The sequence below is a fragment of the Oreochromis niloticus genome, linkage group LG5, assembly GCF_001858045.2.
Source record: "Oreochromis niloticus isolate F11D_XX linkage group LG5, O_niloticus_UMD_NMBU, whole genome shotgun sequence".
Taxonomy (NCBI): Eukaryota; Metazoa; Chordata; class Actinopteri; order Cichliformes; family Cichlidae; genus Oreochromis; species Oreochromis niloticus.
The window spans coordinates 33220081-33242037 of record NC_031970.2 but is presented as its reverse complement, the minus strand read 5'-3'; the positions used below and the strand labels follow the sequence as shown (position 1 = coordinate 33242037).

At 40.1% G+C, this 21957-nt stretch overlaps 1 protein-coding gene across 4 annotated transcripts in view; it reads right to left on the bottom strand.

Moving 5' to 3' along the window:
• cntn6 (contactin 6) overlaps positions 1-21957 on the bottom strand; it is a 136799-nt gene that overhangs the window by 12320 nt on the left and 102522 nt on the right. For all 4 annotated transcript variants that reach the window (XM_025907487.1, XM_025907485.1, XM_013270023.3 and 1 more), the window contains 8 exons: positions 19404-19531; positions 18670-18842; positions 16329-16446; positions 11680-11838; positions 10522-10671; positions 9825-9895; positions 9172-9406; positions 7788-7903 (listed from right to left, as the gene is read on the bottom strand). In XM_025907487.1, the coding sequence (XP_025763272.1) occupies positions 7788-7903; positions 9172-9406; positions 9825-9895; positions 10522-10671; positions 11680-11838; positions 16329-16446; positions 18670-18842; positions 19404-19531 (1150 nt within the window). The remainder of the gene's footprint in view (positions 1-7787; positions 7904-9171; positions 9407-9824; positions 9896-10521; positions 10672-11679; positions 11839-16328; positions 16447-18669; positions 18843-19403; positions 19532-21957) is intronic.

Sequence of the window (21957 nt, the reverse complement as noted above, 5' to 3'; positions counted from 1 at the left end):
CACTACATTGATTCAATGCATTTCTATTGATGGCCTCACAATATTCTATTGATTTTGCAGTAACAAAAAAACAAAAAACAAAACCTAACAATGTGCCAAAATACAATGTCTATATTTTATATTATAAAGGTTTAAGATTAATGCAGCCTCAGGGTCTGAAAAGTGAAACCAATATGGAAGTGCCTGCATTCTTTCTATTGGCCTGTGGGGGGCGACTCCTTTGGTTGGAGAAGTAGATTGCTTGTATAATTATTTACATCCTCAAAAATCTTCCTGATGAACTTGTGGTTTAAAATATCCAGATATTTTACCATTATGGGTAATTCTACTAACTGTATATTAGTATACTGATATATTATAAGCTTTGTAAAAGTGTGCGGTTTGTCATTTGTGGGTTTTGTTTTTGTTTAACAAAAACAGATGGACTGTAAAACTTTTTATGGTGCAGCGCCGGGCAATTTGAAGCCTGTGAGATCATGCCTATTTGGACACAAAGAAATGTACTATGCCCATCACTTATTCATGCGTACAGTCAGCATATAGGAGGTACTGATCCTTCTGTCATGCTGATGCTGGTACACATTTACAAGATCTCTTCCAGGTCAAGGTGATGGGAGCTTGGATATATCTTTTGCCCTATACATCTCTCTTACAGACTGCTGACTTGTCTGTGAGCCATTGAACAAGAAACAAATATGACTTCAAAGGTTTTGCTTGCACTTGACCACAACTTGAAGCAAATAAACATGCCAGTATCTAAAGCTGAGCGACCGTCATCCTCCTCTCAACCACAAGCTGCTTCAGAAGCAGCAGTACATCCCAAGAGCCTCACAACCACTACACTTCAGTGTGACAGGCTGAAATTGTGCTACTTCTGCTGGAAATATATGTTCTTTGGCTTGAATGGACACCAACAGTGCTTTCATAAGAGTTGATAAGAATTTAGTTATTCCGATTCTGTTACCAATGTCACTTATCGATTCTCATTGGGTTCTGTTTCTGTATGTTGGAAGTATTTCAGTGTTGGGGTCATTACTCCAAAAAAATAATTTCACAGAACACCTTTCTTAAAAGTAATCCAGTACGTTACTTAATTAAATAAAGTAATTTGTTATACTAATTGTTACATTACTTTAATCTTACTCTGTAAAATGACCTGAAAGGCACGGTCTCATAACACACCCTGATGAGGACACACATATGATCTCTCTGTTAGTATTACACCAAGGCTCTCTTAGTAGAACAAAAAGCCGACATCGCAAAGCAAAAAGAAAATGAGCACAAAGAGACTTCAAAACAGTCGCCACGGTGATTCTACTTTAGAAACATAAACAGGCAGAAACGGAGGCTGCAGCCTGACTGCTCATCAGTTTGTTACCTGCTGAACTTCAGGCTCTGGCTGCTGGGCTGAGGTCAGCACTCACTCAATTTTAACGTCACCCTGGGTTCTCGGCTAGCTTAGCATTAGCATGTTGTCTGTGCTGGGTTTTCTGGAAATCCATCCTACCTCACAACATCCTACCTGTTGTTTCTGCGTATGAGTACAACATGAAATTAAGCGCCAAACCGTTCTACCTTCGTGAATATGAGCTATAAGCATACTTCGATGGGTAAAATTAAGTGGCAAACCGTCCTATCTTTATGAATATGAGCCAGAAGCATACTCTGATGGCAAACCGTCCTACCTACTCAAATTTATGCTGGAATTATTGTGTGACGGTAGAAATGTGCATAAACTACGTACGGTAGGACGGTTTGCCAAAGTAGAAGCAGTGCTTGCAAAGAGGCAAAGTTGTTACAGCATGATGTTGTTGTTTCGAATGGAGTTATTAGGTTCTGTGATCAATAGCCCCTTATCACAGTTGGCATGTTGACCTTTCACAGTAGGAATGAACAGGTGCTAATGAACTTAAAGATGTAATGTTAAAGTGTAGACATGACAATATGACAGTGATTCAGCATACACAGTATCAGAGCCCTTTAGCTGAAGCAGCTTCAAGGGATTCTGCCATTTGTTCACCATGTATTCACTTTTTCATGTATTTACCTTTTCCTTTTGTATGCCATCATAGTTTTAATGATGATGACTATCATTATTAAAACCATGTTTTGGCATTTTTCAACTTTTGAGTGGCAATCATGGAGTTTGCTGAGTTTTTTATTTTTTTATTTTAGGCATTTAACATCTAGAGCTGTAATTTGGACTTGTGCACTCAGACGGAGAAGGCGTGACCAAGTGCTCCTGCTATTTTGGTTCATGCGGCTGAAGCAGGGCTGGACAATAGTTTGGGTGGAATGGAAGATAATTTGAAGGGTGTGATGATGACTCATTACCCTCTCAGTCAGTCACATTACTTCTCTCGTACCTTTCAAACTGCTGTTCCAATCAGAAAGGCATGGGAAGAAAATGTTGCTTGGGACTGACCTCAAGTGCAAAATGGTGTTATGTAGAAGTGCAGTTAGGTAAGAAGTGATTGTTCTGAATTTTAGGCATACAAATTTAGAGTTACATTTCCTCATCTTATTTTAACAGTTTCTAAGTATTTCTTTAAAGAGGCACATAGAAACAACAAGAAGCAACAAGACTGACTTGAAGTGTGGTTGTCATCCTCTAAGCAGACATATAAGATGACACTTCACTGAAATCAAAGACACTGCTAACATAAGTAGTATTTGTCACCTAACATATATGAAGGGCTCTGTATGTGTGACAGATTGACAGCTGGTTGTTCCGCTTCAAGACTTGGCCATAAAAACACTTGTTTTCAGTTCACTTCTGTTGGGGTTTCTCCTTATTAACCTGACTCCTTAGTTCTCAACAGTTCCTTAGTTCCCCATCAGTACAAACCTTTGATAAAATAACTCTGAGGAAAGTGCTGCATTTTGGCACTGTGTACGAACAGGATAATATGAATGTGCAAAGCTCTCCAGCTTCACTCCCCCTCTTCCCTCTTTGGCTGTAAAGAGGAACTTGCTGTGGGAGGAACGGGTATCCTCTTCTGGGAGATTAAAGAGCAACTACAGATGGAGGTTATTTCTGGAATTCCTCCAGAGGACAACAGGTAAAAAAGTTTTTAGGCCAATCCAACTATTTTCTGGGACTCGGGAAAAGTAGATGCTTCCCATAATGTCACCATGGTACTTGCAATAAAGACACTTTCTTTAAAGCCTGTGAATAAAAGACTACCATCATTTGGTTACTGTCTACTTTTCAAAGAGCAATGATGTGACTTTTCTTTATATGTGCCCAATTCAAAATTTATATTCACAGTGCTTAGTTAAGGAAGTGCATGATTGCCCTGGAGTTTACAGTAATATAGAAGTAAAGGAGCTCTGATGCTACCCAGCAGGTGTAGGATTCACATAGTGTCTACACATTATAAAACCAGCACATTAGCAGAGAACAAGCTACAGCTTGCATTCAGTCTCTTGGGACACGTAACATTGAAATATAATGGAAGAAATTTGACTTGAAGTGTGAAAAATACTGAAAAAACACAGATGAAAGGCCTCCTGTGTAGCAACACAGCTAGACTCAGCCAGGCTTTGGATGATGCTTTCAAAGCCCGGAGAGTCGGTTACTGTAATAACACCGCAGACAGGGAGGCTGAAGACACACAAACCAAGCAGATCTCTGTCTCTGCACCTGCACTGCTGATTTAAAGAAAGTGGCTCTAATTTTTGTTAGATAAACATTTTGTTAGGTTCACATAATGACTTGTATGTGATCAGCTAACAGATAGTTGTTATCATTTTGCAATTCTCCTCACCTCTTTACAGCTCATTCTTGTCATTTTCCCCACTTTACTTACTGGTTTAACCACCACCAAACGTGTTCACACCAGACGGCAGACACAAACACTCACTCACATGTAACAGTAGTCCAGCATGCAGTGGAATGAATTACATGTTGGTGGTTAAGAACAAAACACAGCTAATAAAGAGTGAATATAGTTAGTACACAACAGCTAATTTATTAGCTCCACTTAGCTAAACATAATGCAATCTATACTATCTAATGTAAATGTTACAATGTCTAGTTTTTGTCTTGTAAAAAAATATTTCAGAGACCTGTTGATATACTTTTGGCTGCTCACTTACTTCCCAAGGGGTCACTACAGCAGATGGCACAGTTTTTACACTGGTTGCCCTTCCTGACATAAACCCTACCATTTATCTTCTGCTGGTGACCCCCTGAGTCTGGGTTTGTGTCTCCTCCTGTTGTCAAACTGGGCAATTTTCTCATATAAGGCAAAGGTATTAACATATATACAATGGGGTCACACAAGACTTATTGATACAAATGTGCTAAACCCTAAACAATTTATTCATAGGTGTTTCTCTTATTTAGTCTAGCCTCACTTATTTCAACAGGATGGTTAACAGAATTTAAGCAGAAATACCTTTTAGGTGTAACACAACTGATTTAAGCAGCACCACAAACTTTAAACAGATCACACAAAGCCGCTCACTGAATTATAAGAGCACCTGACTATTATGACCTTTATCCAGGGGTAATTTCTAGCAACTACAACTGTTGTTTTAGACCGCATTAGCTTTAGCACAGTGCTCCTAATACACTGGCAACTGAGTGTGAGTGATAATAATGTGTCAAGTCCAAAAAGATTGCAATTGCAATGTGTGTAAGTGTCGTTGCCCTGAGCATTGCTCTAACAGCTTGAAGGGACATGGCCGACCATGGTCTGACCAGCACCAACCAGTAACTAGGCAATGGGATGTATCAGTATAATAACAGTAATGTCACTATGACATTAATAGGCCCCTGGTGCAATCCCACTTTAATTCCCAGTAACCTGAAATAAGCAGAACAACCCACTGCCACTCCAAAGCCATAATAATTTAAACCATAAATTTTGCTCTGGAACGCTGTTGTAGCACATTCAAAATTAGACTCCAGAGGGGTTTGTACCCAAATGTACAGGGTTTGGGTAAGCACCTGATGTTGAAAACAAAAGAAACTTTATCGTCCACATGAAGTCAGACCCTAGAAATGCAGGAGGGAAAAGTGCATGTAGTTTTCAGTCAAATGCATGCACATATTTTTCCACCATCAGCTGCTGTTTTTTCTCAGTCTAATCAGAAGATTTCTGACCTGAACTGTTACTTCAACCAATCCATGAGTTCCAACTGAGCAGATTTTACTTGTAACCCTTTATATAGTTCTGAAAGTAAATAACAACACAAACATAAAATAATTCAGTTCCTTAAAGGAAATTCCACTGTGTGATGATCCAAAGTATAAGAAGCTGTATTTACTGTATATTCTGCAAGCACTAAAGAATAACAGCACTGACGGGTGTGATGCTGTAGCATCCCTAAACCGTATGTTTCCTGGAGTTGTGCCAAGCCTTTAAAATTCAAATGATCCTCTAAAACAGCTTTTGAGAGGCAATTTAAGCCCTAAATTAGATTAATTAGAATATATGTCACAAAATCCCAGTAGACCTCTTTAGGAATGGTTTGTCATTGCGAGACTTAAATATAAATATCTACCCACAGGCTGCTGTTCAGTTTTTCAGATGAAGCTGGCCAAGCCAGCTGACACAAGCAATGCCAAAAGATGTAGATTTTACAGTTAGATAGTTTAAGATTAGGGATGGGTACCGGTGTCCGGTGCCATCTGACATAAACGGTAGTAACCAGACCGAAAACCAGCGCACATTTCGGTGCTTTATTTCGGTGCTTTTTTTTCCTGAGCCAATTCTAGCCAATCATTTTACGTTTCCGAGGATAGTAGGCGGGGCCAGGTACGTACGTTCTTTTAGAGCAGAGCTACAGATTAAAAATGCCCAAGGCGAAGCAATCAAAAGTCTGGCTGTACTTCACAGCAAAAGATGCAAACTCAGCAGCCTGCAACAAGTCCTTTAAGCTAATACTGTGATACTGTCAAAGGAGGTAACACCTCAAATCTGATGAAACACCTGGCGACGCATAGCGTTTTTTTTAAAGCCGAGAAATGCGCCGTGTTTGATAGCTTGCTGCGAGACCTCACACCGTGCACATCTACTGCGGGTGTGGTGCCTGTTATCGGACCCAGAGTTAGCAACATCCCCCAAAAACCCGAAGAGGAGAGTCCTGGCCCCTAGCCCTGTCAGCGTAGCAGAAATGATGACGGATGATGATGGCAGCAGCAGCCGTTCTCCTCTGCGTGAGTAGCTTCATGTTGTTCGTGTGTAATTAACGTTGAGTACGCTAACCACATTATTACATTAATGCATGTAAGGTGAACTAGCAAACACCGTCGTAGTTATATGCGGCTGTCTTCTTGTTTGATGGCAGATACTCCCTTTACCCTGGCCAAAAAGACTAAAATGACCAAAGAAAAAGTGGAAAACAGTTAAACATGAGAGGTTTTTGGACAAAGTTTGTGTTTTTTTCATTGTTTAAGCACTGCTTCCAGCCAAGAGTGATACCATATATGCCCTGTAGCTGCAGAAAAGGCTAACATTGTTATCTTTTTACAAAAAAAAACAGCTGAACAAGAGAGGTTTTTGGACCAATTTTGTGTTCTCCATTCTTTAAGCACCGGTTTGAGCACCGTTTAAGCACCGGCACCGTTTCAAAAGTACCGGTTTGGCACCGGTATCGGATAAAACCTAAACGACACCCCTCCCTATTTAAGATTGTTGTTTTTTATTTTCTTCCAACTTGCATTCTGTCTTAGGATGGAGCTGCTGTGCGAAGTAGAGGAATTTGAGTATTTTGGTACATTGGTATCACAGGTAAAGTAGTTTGTGAAAGCAATGCTGATCCAAGATCCTACCCTCACCTATGGCTAGGCACTCTGGGTAGTGACTGAAAGAAGGAAACTGGTTACGAGGGATGGAAATGAGCTCTGATTAGGATGCCTTATAGGCGCCTCATAGGTGAGGTGGTTTGGGCATGTCCTACCGGGAGGAGGCTCGAGGGCAAACCCAGGACATGCTATAGAGATTACATATGTCAGCTCATTTGCAATCGCCTCAGTGTCCGTCCAAAAGGAGGCTGGGTATCTCTGCTAAGACTGCTTACCCCGCAACCTGGACCAAGATAAACGGTAGAAAATGGATAGATGGGTTTTTTCTGTTGTCTGTGTGGTTTTTTTGGATTATATAATTTGCACATGATCAATAAAACCAGCAGGATTATATACATTTTATAACTGAGCAGTAAATTTGTACTTGCATAGGCTTCACATTATAATAAGTTGAATATTTTAAAACATTTCTACTCTTAGGAAGCTGAATATTTCATTGGATTTTCCCCGTGTTAAACATGAATATTCTAAGCTGCGTTAAATAGCTCTGTCTTGTTTCCAAACATGGAAACCCCTGTCTTATGACAATGTGTGTAGCAAACATTGGCAGCGACCTCAAAGCATCTCTGCAGAGGTTAGGCCACCTGGGTATACACTGCCATGTAAAATATCTGGGGTTTCAGAGACAGTGTTATTTTTATCTAGGTTTACCACAGCTAAATCCCAGGAGAGTGTTTGTTGTACAGGATAGTGATGTATGATGTTCACACATTCTCTTATTTATTTTCTCTCCCTTTTTTCTTAATAGCGGCTCTGAGACAGCCTTGGGTGCAGAGTTCTCTTAGAGACTGTAACAGCTGTCAACAGACCTCTGTGACTCCAGCACACGCAGTGTTTTAATGCCAGAATATTTCGACAGCGTCACCATTGGTGGTTATATTCAGATGAGCCCCAGCTTATTGTGCTGTCAGTCATCTGGGATTAATTTTGTGTCTTTGTTTGAATGTTTCACTTTTTTTTGTTTTCCTACCTCATATGCAACGATCTTCTCACTGTTGGACCTCGGAGGAACTGGTTCCCAGAACACCTCGATCTCTGAGGCTGACACCGCACGGGCCCACGCTCTCGAAGGTGCTTCAGAGGGTTCTGTAAAGGATGGATGGTTATTAATGTGCATATTTTTACTTCTACACAATAAAAAATATATTTTTGTCAGATCTTTTGGGAAATCTAAAAAAAAACTAAACACAGGTGTAATTCTCTAAGCTACATAAGACATGAGCGTCACTTGATTTTTACCTGTTAACTACAGAACAACATAACTACTGCCTGCTGAGCTACCTGCTCTGAGACTTATTTCTGTACTACTCCATCATCTGTGACTCCGGGCAGACTCTCTTTTTTTCTTCTTCTTTTCTGTCCCTCTGTTGCAATGATCCTGGACTAGACTAGACAAGAGCATGTCCTCACACTAACGACACACACTCCAGCGCAAAACTCTCCTAACCTTTGCACCAGCTTGTCTTGTTCCTCGAAAAATCTTGAGTCCATGTCTCATACCATTTTTTTGTAAACTCAAAGTACAAGTGAATGGAGTCTATAATCATAAATGCGCAAAAGCAAAAAAAAACTAAAGACAATTACATAGTTATTTATGATATTGCCTTTTGTGTGTACCGTATTTTTCGGACTACATGGCGCACTTAAAATCCTTCAATTCTCTCAAAAAATATAATCCGGTGCGCCTTATGTATGAATTCTGGTTGTGCTTAATGACCTCGAACTGATTTTATGTGATACACGGCGCAGAAAACTCTGTCAAAAAATGTTTTAGTACGACTTTGGTAAGCTACGAAACCGCACCACTTGATGGATTATCGGAGCATTACAGCTACCGTAGTCAGGAGCCTCGCGGAGTAATTCGTACTGTGCTTCAACATAATATTACCGTATTGTGTGTGTATAAGGACCCCAAAATGTCAGCTGTTAAGAGACACGCTTACGAAGCGGGTTTCCAACTCTATCAGTCACGCAGTAGAACACGGGAATAAGAGCAGCTGTGAAGATGAAGAAGTTGATGGATTTGTGGAAGAGGAATGAACTGAAAAAGTGAGTGTATTGTTCTGTATTTTTTGTGTTACAACCGAACAATGTTGAGTTGAGAACAATTGTGAATGAGTTGAATAAAGTTTAACTTATTTGACAGTTTTGTTTCGCATAATTTGCCTTATGTATGAAAACAGACCCGTTCATCGACAGTGTGCCCTATAATCCGGTGTGCCTTATAGTCCGAAAAATATGGTAATTGACACAAAATGCGTATTTTACATTTTACACCGTTGTCATGAAAGCCCTATTTGCAGTTAAAAGTGACAGGATACGTATTTATATTTGCAGGACGTGAAGACGCTCACCTTCCTCTGCAGAAAACACCCTAACAACGCGGCTGAACGGCCCCTCTCCCATATTGTTGTAGACTCCCACTGTCACCTCAAACAGGGACAGGGGTGCGATGCTGTCGTTTCTGTAAATATATCTGGATGCGTCAGGTGATGCCAGCACTGTCTGGATCCAGGTGCTGCTGCCAAGTGGGCGGAAAGCTACAACATAGCCAAAGTCCTCTCCGCTCTGCTGTTCCTCTGGAACTGGCTGAGATGGGGACAGAAAAGTTACGCCTTTGACCCAAACAACTGTGAGCAGAAATTAAATTAGGCAGCTGTAAAAGAGTAAAGCAGTAACAGTGTTTTATGTCTAACAAAGTTTTGAGCAAATCAACGGATCCAGCACCTCTCCGTGCTTTGACCCACATCCAAAAAATGTAAAGCTGTCACCTAATTCTGGATTTACACACGTGTAATTTGCACTGGCTCTGTATCTCCTTGTTGATTTACACAACAGGGGGAGTCAGCAGGCAGCAAATCAGAAAAGCTCTGCCTTTTAATTAAAAGCCATTCCACTGAAGCCAGACTGCTGCAGACGCAGTAACCTGCCAGGATTCCATTCTCATCAAAAGAAGAATACTCTGTCACAATGAATGCCCACTCAGAAATGCCCATGATCCTCTTACCTCCCACATAATAACAAGTTCTCCTCGAGCTCCTCCGCCACCACTCACGTTAATCGGCGCAACCTTGGGAACTAAACAGACACAAAAGGAAACTTGCTCATCCCTCAATTCTGACTGTTATGTCTGACGCAGGTGCAAGAAGTAGTTCAAATAAGGGGATCACAGGCACTATGTGGAGCTTCTGTTTACACAAAATGGGTTAATCACACAGGAGAGGAATTAGGTTTTTGTTGACAGTGGCATTACCACCCGTGTGCGCCGCCGTTATTAGCCGAGTGCCATATGTCAGCCCCGTGTGTGAGGCTCAACAGGAAACTTGTTCCCTTGTGATTCAACCAGCGGGATAGAATTACTCAGCTAACCAGTCAAAAAAAGACTCGCTCACGGCCGTGTCTCATGGCATGTGCGAGCGGGAGATGTTTCTCTTGATGCAACCACTAATTAAACCCAACACATGCTCCAGAGTGCACAAGAGCTTAGTGCTGATACTTTAAAAAGCGCTTTAAAAGTGTAACTCAATTTCCACTCTTCCCGCGCGCAACTGAGTAATCAAAGTAGTGGCATGAAAACATAGAACAGATTTGAAACATCACAGGGAGCACGGACAAAAAGTGGAACTAATCAAACAGTTAAATTACATTTTCCAAGTGGGACTGATTAATTTGTTATGAAGAGAAACAACAAATCGAGAGGGTACCTGCTGCTTTGGTTCGAATCTGTTTTGATGGCGTGCTGGGTTCTCCAACACCAACACTGTTGATTGCCACCACCCTGAATTCATAATCCACCCAGGGGTTCAGCTCTTTCACTGTGGCATGCATCATCTGTCCAGGCACAGAATCAGGAACTAGGATTAAAGAATTTAGAATTGACATGTGTTTTGTGTTTTTAAGTTTCACGTGGCACATTCACATTTGGTTCCCAGCAAGTATAAGTAGTTCATATACCAATGAAATGCATGAAGTGAAACTGTGAAATTTCCAGTTTTAATCAGCTCGTCAGCATCTCTACAAGCATCATAATTATTGTCGATCGCACAGGTGCATCAGCATCTTGCAATGCTATTTTAAACAGTAAAACAACTAGATAACCACAATTAATAAGCTGTTGCAAGACTGAGGATTTTTAGGCATGTATTGCCAAAAGTGGCAAGAATACCTGATATTTATTTACCTAATGATGGTAAATCAGCCCTCAGTACACGTGCATTTTGATTAGAAAAAATACATTTCAAGGTACAATGAACAATAGCTGCCCTCCCCTGTGGTTCTGAGGGGGACCCAGAGGTACAGCCTGTGTTATATATTTGGACAATAAAGTTACAATGGAAAGGTGGTTAATTTTGAAACCTCATTATTTCTTGTGAACTAAACATCAGGATATGTCACTTTTATAGATCAGTGAAAGGGCGGTGCTACTTATGTGCAAACGATGCTAAGCTATGCTACGTATCTGCGTGGAGAAAAATACCAGGAAAATATGTAACTATAAAATTCTGTGAGTAAAAAGAATTTAATGCATTTCTACATCAAGACTTCTTTTTTATTGTGGAGCTATTCACAACTCACTAAACAGCTTCATTCACTGAAAAAGCTGCAGAGCATTTCAGCTTTCCTCTGTTACATGTAATACATGTGAAATGTGTTATAAATGGTTTAACTCTTAAATACATCAAAAAATTGTGTTTAAATATTGTATTTTGTATTTATATTATGCCAGTATCATGTGAGGGAGCATTGCCTTAATTATGTTCATTTATAATCACAATAAAGAACACTGAATTTTGAACCTTGAATGATAAAAAACACACATTCAATAAAAATATAACTGCCTGACGGTGGTGGTGCATTTGTACCTGTCCTCACAGTCTGCCAGCCTATAGAGAAGGGGGTCCTGGCCTGCACCATGTACTTAGTAACAGGGCTGTGGTTGTCAGGTCCAGAGCCCCAAGACAGTTGCACAGTAGTGTCAGTAATGTCAGTCACAACCAGGCCCTCGGGGGGCCCAGGAGGTCCTGCAACAAGAAAAGACACCTGCATCAGCCTCACTGTACGACAGCAGCCTAAACAAATGAGATCACGTCAACTTTGAGACTCCACTGCAGGTGTTATTCATAACTCAGCTAACAGGAGATATAAGAGGCTGTGACACTATCATAATTAATACATTGAATATCCCCGATCAGTGGGAACGCAGGTTACACTTCTTTTATCAGTTTACTTCTATATAAGACTGGGGTATTTTTAATGCTTTAATTGTGGAAAAAACCAAGTAGAAGAAGAAGAAAACAGTGAGTGAGCTGAATCACAAAATCTGACCTATTTAGTTTCTGGAGACATGTATGCCTCACACCAGCAAGAAAAACAACAAAAGAAAGAGAAACAGGTCGCTGAATATTTTTCTTTTAGGAGGTTTGTTTAGCTTTAATATGTAGATACATTTAAAAAATGGCTTTATTCTTTATCACTGGGTTTCACAGATTAGTTGTACAATAGGTTAAAGTAACCTTGTTTTGACATACTTATAAACTAGGACTAGATAATGTATCCATGTTAAGACTTTGTTTTTCTAAGGTCCAGAAAAACAGAGGTAAAATTGTGCATAACATTATATGTTGTCTAGCCTGCTGTAAGTAGGTGTACCTACTTACAGTATGATACGTTTTTATTTCTATGAAGATATGTATGTTGCATGGCTGAGACCCTTGGATGAGTTTTTCAGTAAAGATTCAATTTTACAAGTTTTGTGTAGTAGAATGAGCTTATTTTGCTCAATAGGCATTTTCTGTCTGAGGGAGGTTCAGTGTTTTTTGCTAAGTGAAAGTAGAGTAGGGGAGAGCGGTGTAAGTTGTCACACTGTTCATAACTCCAACACTAGAGGCTCTATCTCAAAAATGAAATAGCCACTTTGTGTGACTTCTTCTTCTATAGTCAACCTCCTGTTCACATGTGGTCAAGACTGCTCTAATCTGAGGTGAGCACATCTTTTTTATTTTTTTGACCTAAAAGGAAAAATAAATCACTTTAAATTTTCTTCAGTACAACTTTGTTAGGTATAGATGTTACAAATTATTATTTTACACAAAATAGAGGAGACGTTAACGTGTCTTTTGATACTTCAGCTGATGTGCTATGTTGAGCTAACCCTGACATTTAGCCAAAATTAGCATAAATGTCAGTTTGGGGCAAGTTGTCTCATTAACTTTGGGGCAAGTCGTCACATGTGACAACTTGCCCCAGTACAAATAAATGCTCCAAAAAATTGTGATATTGTAATTCATTTGTATTTGTAATAAGGTTTTTGAAGAAAGGAAGGAGAGGCAGGAATTAAGGAAGGAAGGAAGAAAGTAAGATGGTTCGAAATTATCAACGAAAGACAGAGCGTGGCAGAACACCACCTGACATTATGTTAAAGGCAGTCAGGCAGGTAAAGATGCAGAACAAATCAATCAGAAGTACAGCAAAGGATTTTGACATAAATTACCGTACTCTAACTTGGTATTGTCAAAAGATTACCAGAGAAGAAACTAAAAGTCAGACAGCCATGCCAACAACAATGGTTGGTTATACAACGCCAAGGAAGATTTTTTCCCCTGATTTGGAAAAGCAGCTTGTTGAGTATATTACTAGGTCAGCTGACATTTATTTTGGTCTGTCACCAAGTGAGGTCAGAAAGCTTGCCTACCGGTTTGGTGTGGCACACGAACTGAAGTTTGTGCCTTTGTGGGCAGAAAAAGAAAAGGCCAGCAAAGAGTGGTTTACAGGCTTTTTAAAGTGGCATACAACATTGTCACTGAGAAAGCCAGAAGCAACTAGCCTTGCCAGGGCTTTATTGTTGTTAATTAATTGTTCAAATTTCCAGTTTTGGTTTGAATTTAACAATTAAAATCAATAATCACAATTAAGTATTTGTGTTCTTATTTTAAGATAATGGTAAATGGTAAATGGCCTGTATTTATATAGCGCTTTTCTAGTCCCTAAGGACCCCAAAGTGCTTTACATATCCAGTCATTCACCCATTCACACGCACATTTACACACTGGTGATAGCAAGCTATGTTGTAGCCACAGCCACCCTGGGGCGCACTGACAGAGGCGAGGCTGCCGGACACTGGCGCCACCGGGCCCTCTGACCACCACCAGTAGGCAACGGGTGAAGTGTCTTGCCCAAGGACACAACGACCGAGACTGTCCGAGCCGGGGCTCGAACCGGTAACCTTCCGATTACTAGTCTAGTGTGACAACTTACCTGCCGATGGGGCAAATTGTCACAAGTGCACATTCTCCATTCAACAGTCTACAACTCCGTAATGAGATAAGATATGAAAATGTAATGAATACATCATATGTGCCCGAGACTTCCTTCTTTCATTTGGTGAAACATTTATTACGTTGTGATGTATGGTGCTCAGTAAAAGTTAGTCAGTGTGAAAAGTCTGACAACTAACCCCGCTCTCCCCTATAATAATAACAAAAGACAACATTAATTACCAGGGATTTGGGAAAAAAGGCAGATTTTTCAGTTGGTTTCTCACTAAAATCCAATCCAAGATGGCGCCGCGTATGGATGCCCTGGTACTTCAGTGCGTTACTTCTGATTCTGATTCTGATTCTAAAATCAGGAACACAGCAACATGGGATTTCCTGCTAAGCCCTGCAAATCTGCAAAAGTAGCGCTGTGCTCTCAATGCAACTAACTACTTCTGTAGGAAGATGATTGAGCATCAACAACACTGGTTTTGGATTATGCATATAAACATACAATATGGAAAACCTGCATAATCTACATTGGTGGCAGACTCCCTGCATTGTTAATCTGAACGTTTCAGATTATCCCAGACCATTCTTTCTATGCCTAGTCTAACCTTTGCACTTTATTTTTGTCATGTATTTCCTTTGTGTAATAGGTTATGGTTGTGATGGATATTTTCAAATTCAAATGGAATTTGAACTTGAGTCTGCACACTTGGTTTAAGGTTTTGACAGATTTAAACTCACATGAAGCTCGAGAATAAATATGAGCAAGCTTGACACAGTCTGTCTCTCATCCCACAGTTCTCCCTGGCAAAGCCTATAAGGCGCATAACATATGCATAAGCTATGCTAACACATAATAAAAATGCAATAAAAAGAGACAAAGGAAGTGTCTGGAGCTGCGGACACCGTTATATCTCTGAAGGTTGTGTGGAAGCAAGCACCCTGAACCCAGCGTTGTTGAATAAAGCCTATTGTGTGCGGGTCACAGACATATTTTGTCTCTACTTAAACTACTGGCACATCAACCTAAGAGACGGGTATGTAGGATATCTATAATCCTTGAGTTTAAACATCAAAAATGCTCTGCCCCAGGGTAGCGTTTATGGCATGAAATCTTGAAAACATACTTTATAAAATGTTTTCTTGGATGAAAACAGTTTTTCTACATACCCTTGAAGCTTTTGTGAAAACTTACTCTTTCCTTCAAGCTAACTGTGATATAAGAGCCAATGAGTTTAACTTCTTTTATTTTCTCAAAGACTTTGCAGTCATCAGCCTGAAAGTTGGAAACTGGGTAACACATGTCAGGAGTATCTGTTTAACAGGACTAATTTAACTGACACATATACGTAATTACCCATCTGTTTTTTTTTAACCACTTAGCCAACATCCAACAAGTCTGTTCAAGCAAGACGGCACGGCCAATTACAATCACAAGTTGACCTAACCCCCATGTCTTTGTGTTGTTAGAAGAAAGCAGAGTACGCAAAAAAAACAACACATCACTGTGCCACTTACAGTTAAATCCAAATTATACTCACTAATCATAGCTACTGCAAGGTCTTTAGATTGGGATGTTTTTTTTCACAAAAGATCTTATATGCAGAATACTGTTGATTTGCATCTTTTCACTGTGTAGAAATGCCTTCTTTTGGCATATTTCCAGCAAAGCCACTGGGACAAATTTGAGTGTAACACCATCAGGGGGATGGCTTACAAAGCCCTGTCTTTATGTCTAGACGGGCTCCATTCGTTTGGCAGCATGCAGCATCATTCTCCTGGTTGAATTTGAACCGGCTCTCGTCTGCCAGTCAAATCGATCAATCAACGAACGGCACTATGAGCAACCTGAGTCTGCACTGCCTGCAACAAGCCAACCGCGCCAATACAGGCGGGCGTGTCGTATTAAAAGATCAACTTTCAGTGCTGAAAATCATCAGTATTTTCCTTCTGAAATCAGAAAAGGGATCTAACATGTCTTTACAGAGTAAAGCTTGTTTACCAGCAGTGAAAATGCTGCTAACACTAAAATGCTCAATGTCAAATGTAGAGGACTTTTCTGCTTTATCGCCTGATTTAAAACTTCTGTTGGAAATTATATCAATAAGTAATGACATTTATGCAACAGGTCCCCCTCTTAACACTGTTGGTGATACAGCTCTTATCATCATCTTAAGAAACACAGCCCTAAAATCAAGAAAGGCAGAGTACTACAAAATGACAAGCAGTGTAAGGAGGAAAAAGCATACCTCTGACAATTAAGTCTGCTGCTGCAGAAACTGTGTCGACTTCAGTGTGTACCATACACACATACTTCCCAGAATGCTTTAGCTGAATGTTCCTCACCATCAGGTCACCCGCAAATCCCTGATGACAGAGACATATACGACTGAAAGTCTCGGAGAAGAAAAAACCTCCACCAAAAGCAGCAAAGTCAAAGTGAAAAAAGAAAAGACGTATAGGAAATCCTCAGGAGCACATTCAGTTTCTTTCTCAGCCCTGTGCTGTAAATCCTCCACAAAAGGAGCTTGGAATAATCAACCACAAGACTTTAGGAAAAAAAATGGCAAAACAAATTAATTTGGTTTTATGTTGAAAGAAAGGCTACACAAAATTGACTTGTTTTCAGTGTTTTCAGTATTTGTTGTATTTACACTTTAACCTTACAACTCGGCTGAGTGGCTCCAAGAATAATTTTCAGAGATGCTTTTTTCAATTTGTTGCTGCTTGTGCACACACACCACACACACTTGTTTTTTTTTCCAGAGAAATACAGAAACTCTTTGTTTGAATATTTTTAAAGGAAAGTCAAACATCTGTTGTCATTACGCTCACTGTGAAATGTTAGTGTTTTACCGCAGCTTCAGTGGCCCTGCTATGATCAACCAGACAAAGCATAAATCTTGCAATCACAAAAATTTTGGCTCCTTTGTGAAGGTGCAAATTGATTGATTTGCACTAAGATCGCCTCTGGGCTAGAGGAGAGTCTCATCCATGCTTGTAGGCTGCCTTGTCACGACTCACAGTAACATCTGTTGGCGTCTGAATTAAATGTACACAGCTTTTACGTGGGTTTAAAATGGAGCTAGCCTACAAATACCAGTTCCCCTGGTGCCTTTATGTTCTCACAGAACCAGTTCAGTGTATACAACCTTAAGGAATAATTTGACAGGGTGAGAAATGCGCTTAATTAGCATAGAATCCAGAGAAAAGAGTGATACCACTCACTTGTCTCAGAGACGGGCTGGGAGGCATTTAGCCTAGTTTAGCACAAACACTGAAGGGAATTCAAAACCTTTTTTTTTAAATCCCAGGACCATAAAAGCTTAACATTACAGAAAAAATACTACATGTGAATTTATTCATTGACTATAACGCTATAGGTACGAAGAGGTTAACTGAGTTTATCATACAGATTGCCTGAGCTCACCAATCGCTACATATTATTTTATTAACCCAATATAATTAGTGAGTTTTAGAAGCAAACGTATGTGTTTTTGTCAGCCGGTCAGCCAGCTACTATTTCTTCTCAACCAATTTCAATTTCCTGGCTTAAAATTTGAACAGAAGATTATCAACATATTTACATATTTAATCATGTTTGTCTAATTGGTACGGAACAACAATTTACAGAGTTGCAGGCATGTGCCTGATAATTGTGTAGTATGATCATGAAATATAGTCATTAGCTGACATTTTTATGGGTAAATAATATATTTTTTTAAAAAGTTAAATGGCAACACACTGCATCATGCAGTACTCTGTCATTTGATGGCTGTAACCTATACAGAAGTAGCCAAGGGAGCAACAGTTATTAAGCTGCTGCTGTTATGATGAGTTGATGCATGTCAGTGCTGGAAAATAGGACAATAGCGTTTCCTGACTCACTGCAATAACATGTGTCAAGATGTGGGGCCTGTGTGGGCAGTGATGGGGATATTTTGACACATGTAGGTCCTCCTAAAACCACGCGTTGCCATTTTTATATTTCCATTTGTTAAAACAGAATTGATAGAGGTATATGAGCTGTATACATATATATATATTTTCCAGGTGGAAACCTCTGAGGCTGAATAATGAAGCCAGTTAGGTGCAGGTCTATAATCTTGTCCCTGACGTCCTCGCACTGCTCTTTGGTCTTGCCCGTGATGATGATGAAACTGACTCTGTGTACAGGTGTGCTTTATATACATAACAACTTGGGATCAGAAATATACGGGATTGACTGTGCCACATGGGCACACAGCCACTCTGTGGAAAACAGAATAATGACTAGCTTATTTCATTCAATGAATGCAAATCAATTTATAGCTTTTATGGACTATGTTTTTTCTGGATGTATGTCTGATACTCTGCCTCTGTTCATAAAAATGAGAGACTGTTCCTATCTTCAAAAGTCAGAAAACTTACAAATTCAGGGATCAAATAATTATTCCTTCCAGTGTATGTTGAAATTGATTTGGATTTTACTGGATCCACCATGTTTGTGACAGATACAGACGTGGTGTATTTTCATCAAACGCAAAGCAAAAAAGCTAACCATCGTACCGTATCACTCAGACTTTGTATTAATTTCTTATGTATACATACTCCTCCAATCATCTCAAAGTGCTCCTGTCTGTTGAAGTCGATAGCTTTGCCGTTGAAAAACCACTTGAAGATGGGGCTCAGGGACGAATCACTAGACACCTCACAGGGCAACACGATGCTCTGTCCCACGCTGGCATCCAAGCTCAAGGGTGGAACTATGATCTTTGTGGGCTCTTGGGGAGAAAAACACATTGACTTGTTACTATATGCAGCACGGTGCCGCTATCAGCCAAATGAATAAGGTAATGAAGCTTATTTTGCCCAGAATCGCGAGACAGATTTTGGTCTAGCAGTGTAATTAAGCGACCTTAAATAACTTCACTTAAAAAGCAAAAGCCGCCCATAACTCAGTAATGAATAATTAAAGACGCTGCAATCACAGTGTCAACTAGAAAGAAATAAAATGACTCTCTCACTCTCGTTCTCCATAATAATCATCATTTAACAACCCCAAATCTGAAAATGCTACAGGAGCTCTTTTTAAATTAAATGAAAATATTCTTCACTCACAGCTATAGACGTCAGTGGTTTGCCCCACTCTGCTACATGAACAATAACTCAGAGCTGACAAAACCTCGGATGACTTATATGTCTGTCAAAGCGGCAGGAACATAAAACGGCTATATATTTCATTATCCATTTCATGCTTGAGCTACTATTTTTTTCCCTCTAACAAAAGTTTAAACCCTTGGCTTAGAAGGTACACTAAAAAAAGAAAAAATAGAAAAGAATACCTTTTACCACCAGTGACCCTGTGCTGCTGGAAGTACCAAAACGGTTTCTGGCCACACATGTGTACCTGCCTCCATCCGATTTGGAGATATTGGTGATACGAAGAGTTCCATCTTCCATGATGGTCCGTCTGAGAAGAGAGACAAAACTGAAAACAGCCCATTTCTTTATGACTTCTTTAGTAATTAACTGAATGAACAATGATGTCAGGAATCAAAGGGACTAGCTCTGGCTCTGATAAGATTTCATTTCTCAAACCATTTCAACTTTCTCTCTTTTTTCTTTCTCCATTTAATTCTTTTTGAATGAAGGCTTTAGAATCTATTCGAAAAATCTATTTGCACGCTTCAAAAGATAACAATTATCTTAGCTGAAGCAGAACAGATTTGCTGTAGGGTCAGCACAGTATTGACAGCACAATAGCTTAAATGCACATATTAATTGGACACACAACAGGCCACCGGGGTCGGGCGGGACGGTGATAGGGCGAGGGGCGCAGCGCCGTAGAGAGGGATCTTTACCTGCAGCCTTATCGCTCTACAACATGTGGCGATTATATCAACATGCTATAAGCCATTTCTGAAATGCAATAATATTGTGATACACAAGAATCTCGCCTTGGAAAAAGCATTAGGCTGGCAGTCTGATTAGAGAGCTAGACAAAAACATGACTAAAACAACAGCTACACAGAGGAATGATGGCCTTGTTGTTGCATGAGTGAAACAGCTGGTGACTTACTTTTGTGAACTACATTTTCCTTTGATACAGGAGCTCTCTGTGGTCAATGAAAGTGGGGAAGAGGGGCTTTATTTGGGGGCTGTGATTGGGGAATTAATACATTTAAAAAAGAAAAAGACAAACATATATATTTAATATGTCATATAAAATCATATATAGTACTGTGCAGATGCCTTGAACCGACCCCCATTTTATTTTTATTTCACCAGGAAAATGGGAACTGCATGAATTATTGGCATAAGTGTAGGCATAGTACACTGAAATACAATATATAAGGCAAAAACAGAGTTTGTTCAATTCTCATAAGGCTCAAAGTCAGTATTTGGTATGAGACCCTTTATTATTTCACACAAGCTGAACTCTCTTAGGCAAGACTATTCCTTAAATAGTCTTCAGGAATAGCTCTCTAGGTTTCTTGAAGAACATTCAGTTTTTTAGACATCTTTTTGTCCCATTTTCTGTCCCACACTGCTTCAGTAATATTCAGGACAGGGCTCTGGACGTTGTGTGCTTTTACTGCATTGGCAGTGTGTTTGGGATCATTGCCATCATTGCCAATCAAAGTTTTCAAGATCAACAAATATTCAAGGACTATTCAAGACAAGGTGTCCAACACCGCTGGCTGAAATATGGCTCCAAACCATGACAGAGCCTCCACCATGTTTTACAGATGGCTGTAGGCACTCACTGCTCTCCTTCTGTCTTCTGGCCTCCTCTGTCTGAACCAACAGGGCAGGGATAGCTCAGAAGGTAGAGTGGTGCCCCCATGATCGGAAGGTCGGGGTCTGAATCCACTGAACGGCTACCCTGAGGTACCACTTAGCAAGGTACCGTCCCTACACACTGGTCCCCGGGCGCTGGATTGGTAGCTGCCCACTGCTTCACTGAGTGAATGGGTTAAATGCAGAGAGGAATTTCCCCACGGGGATCAATGAAGTATACATACATACACATACAACAATTTCAAAATTTGGATTCCTCACTCCATAAGACCTGTTACTACTAATTTTGATGAACCTCAGCCTTTTTTCCCCATTTCTGTTGCTTAAAAATGGCTTCTTGACAGCCACTGAGAACGTTTCTCATGAGGCTTCAGCAAACATATATAGGTGAAGGGCCAAATGCATCTCTCAGGTCCTGTGTCAGGATACTATAGATACTATTCACTTGCCACATCTTGTTCTTTCTCTTGTCCAGTTTCCCCAAATCTTTACAAGTCACAATGCACACTGTGCCAAGATATACCAACATTTTGGCTAATAGCTCTTTGGGAATCACCTTTTTGGTGAGAAACACAGTATTATGCCTGTCAGACTCGAGGAGCAAATGATGTGTTTGCAACAGCCTGCCAGTGACAAAGTGCCTGAACATACTGTTATTTAAAACTGACTCTTTGCTAAGTTATCTGTCATGTGCAGACACAACACCGGTCAGTCTATGAGTAGGATGTCCTTTTTATGTTTGAGTGATTCATGGGCTAGTGTTACAAGTGGACTGACGAAAAAAAAGATTATATCGGCATGATGAATTTTAGAGTCTGCAGGTATTTCTTCCCAAGAGCTGTCAATGACAAGGTAGGGTAACCTGTACTTTGCTTGAAAGGGGAAATCGAGGCCAAATAAGCTCATTGCGCTAATTGCTTCAAGAGTGCGTAATAGCTGAAGATGATTCAGCTGAGTATATAAACATTTTTATCTGCTCGATCTTCTCTGCTCACTCGTGGGGGAAAGGCTCGGAAACATTTTAATAAGCAAATCAACCCTTAACGATAAAATGAGTGGATGAAAAAATAAATATTTTCAGGTTATTCAGACTGA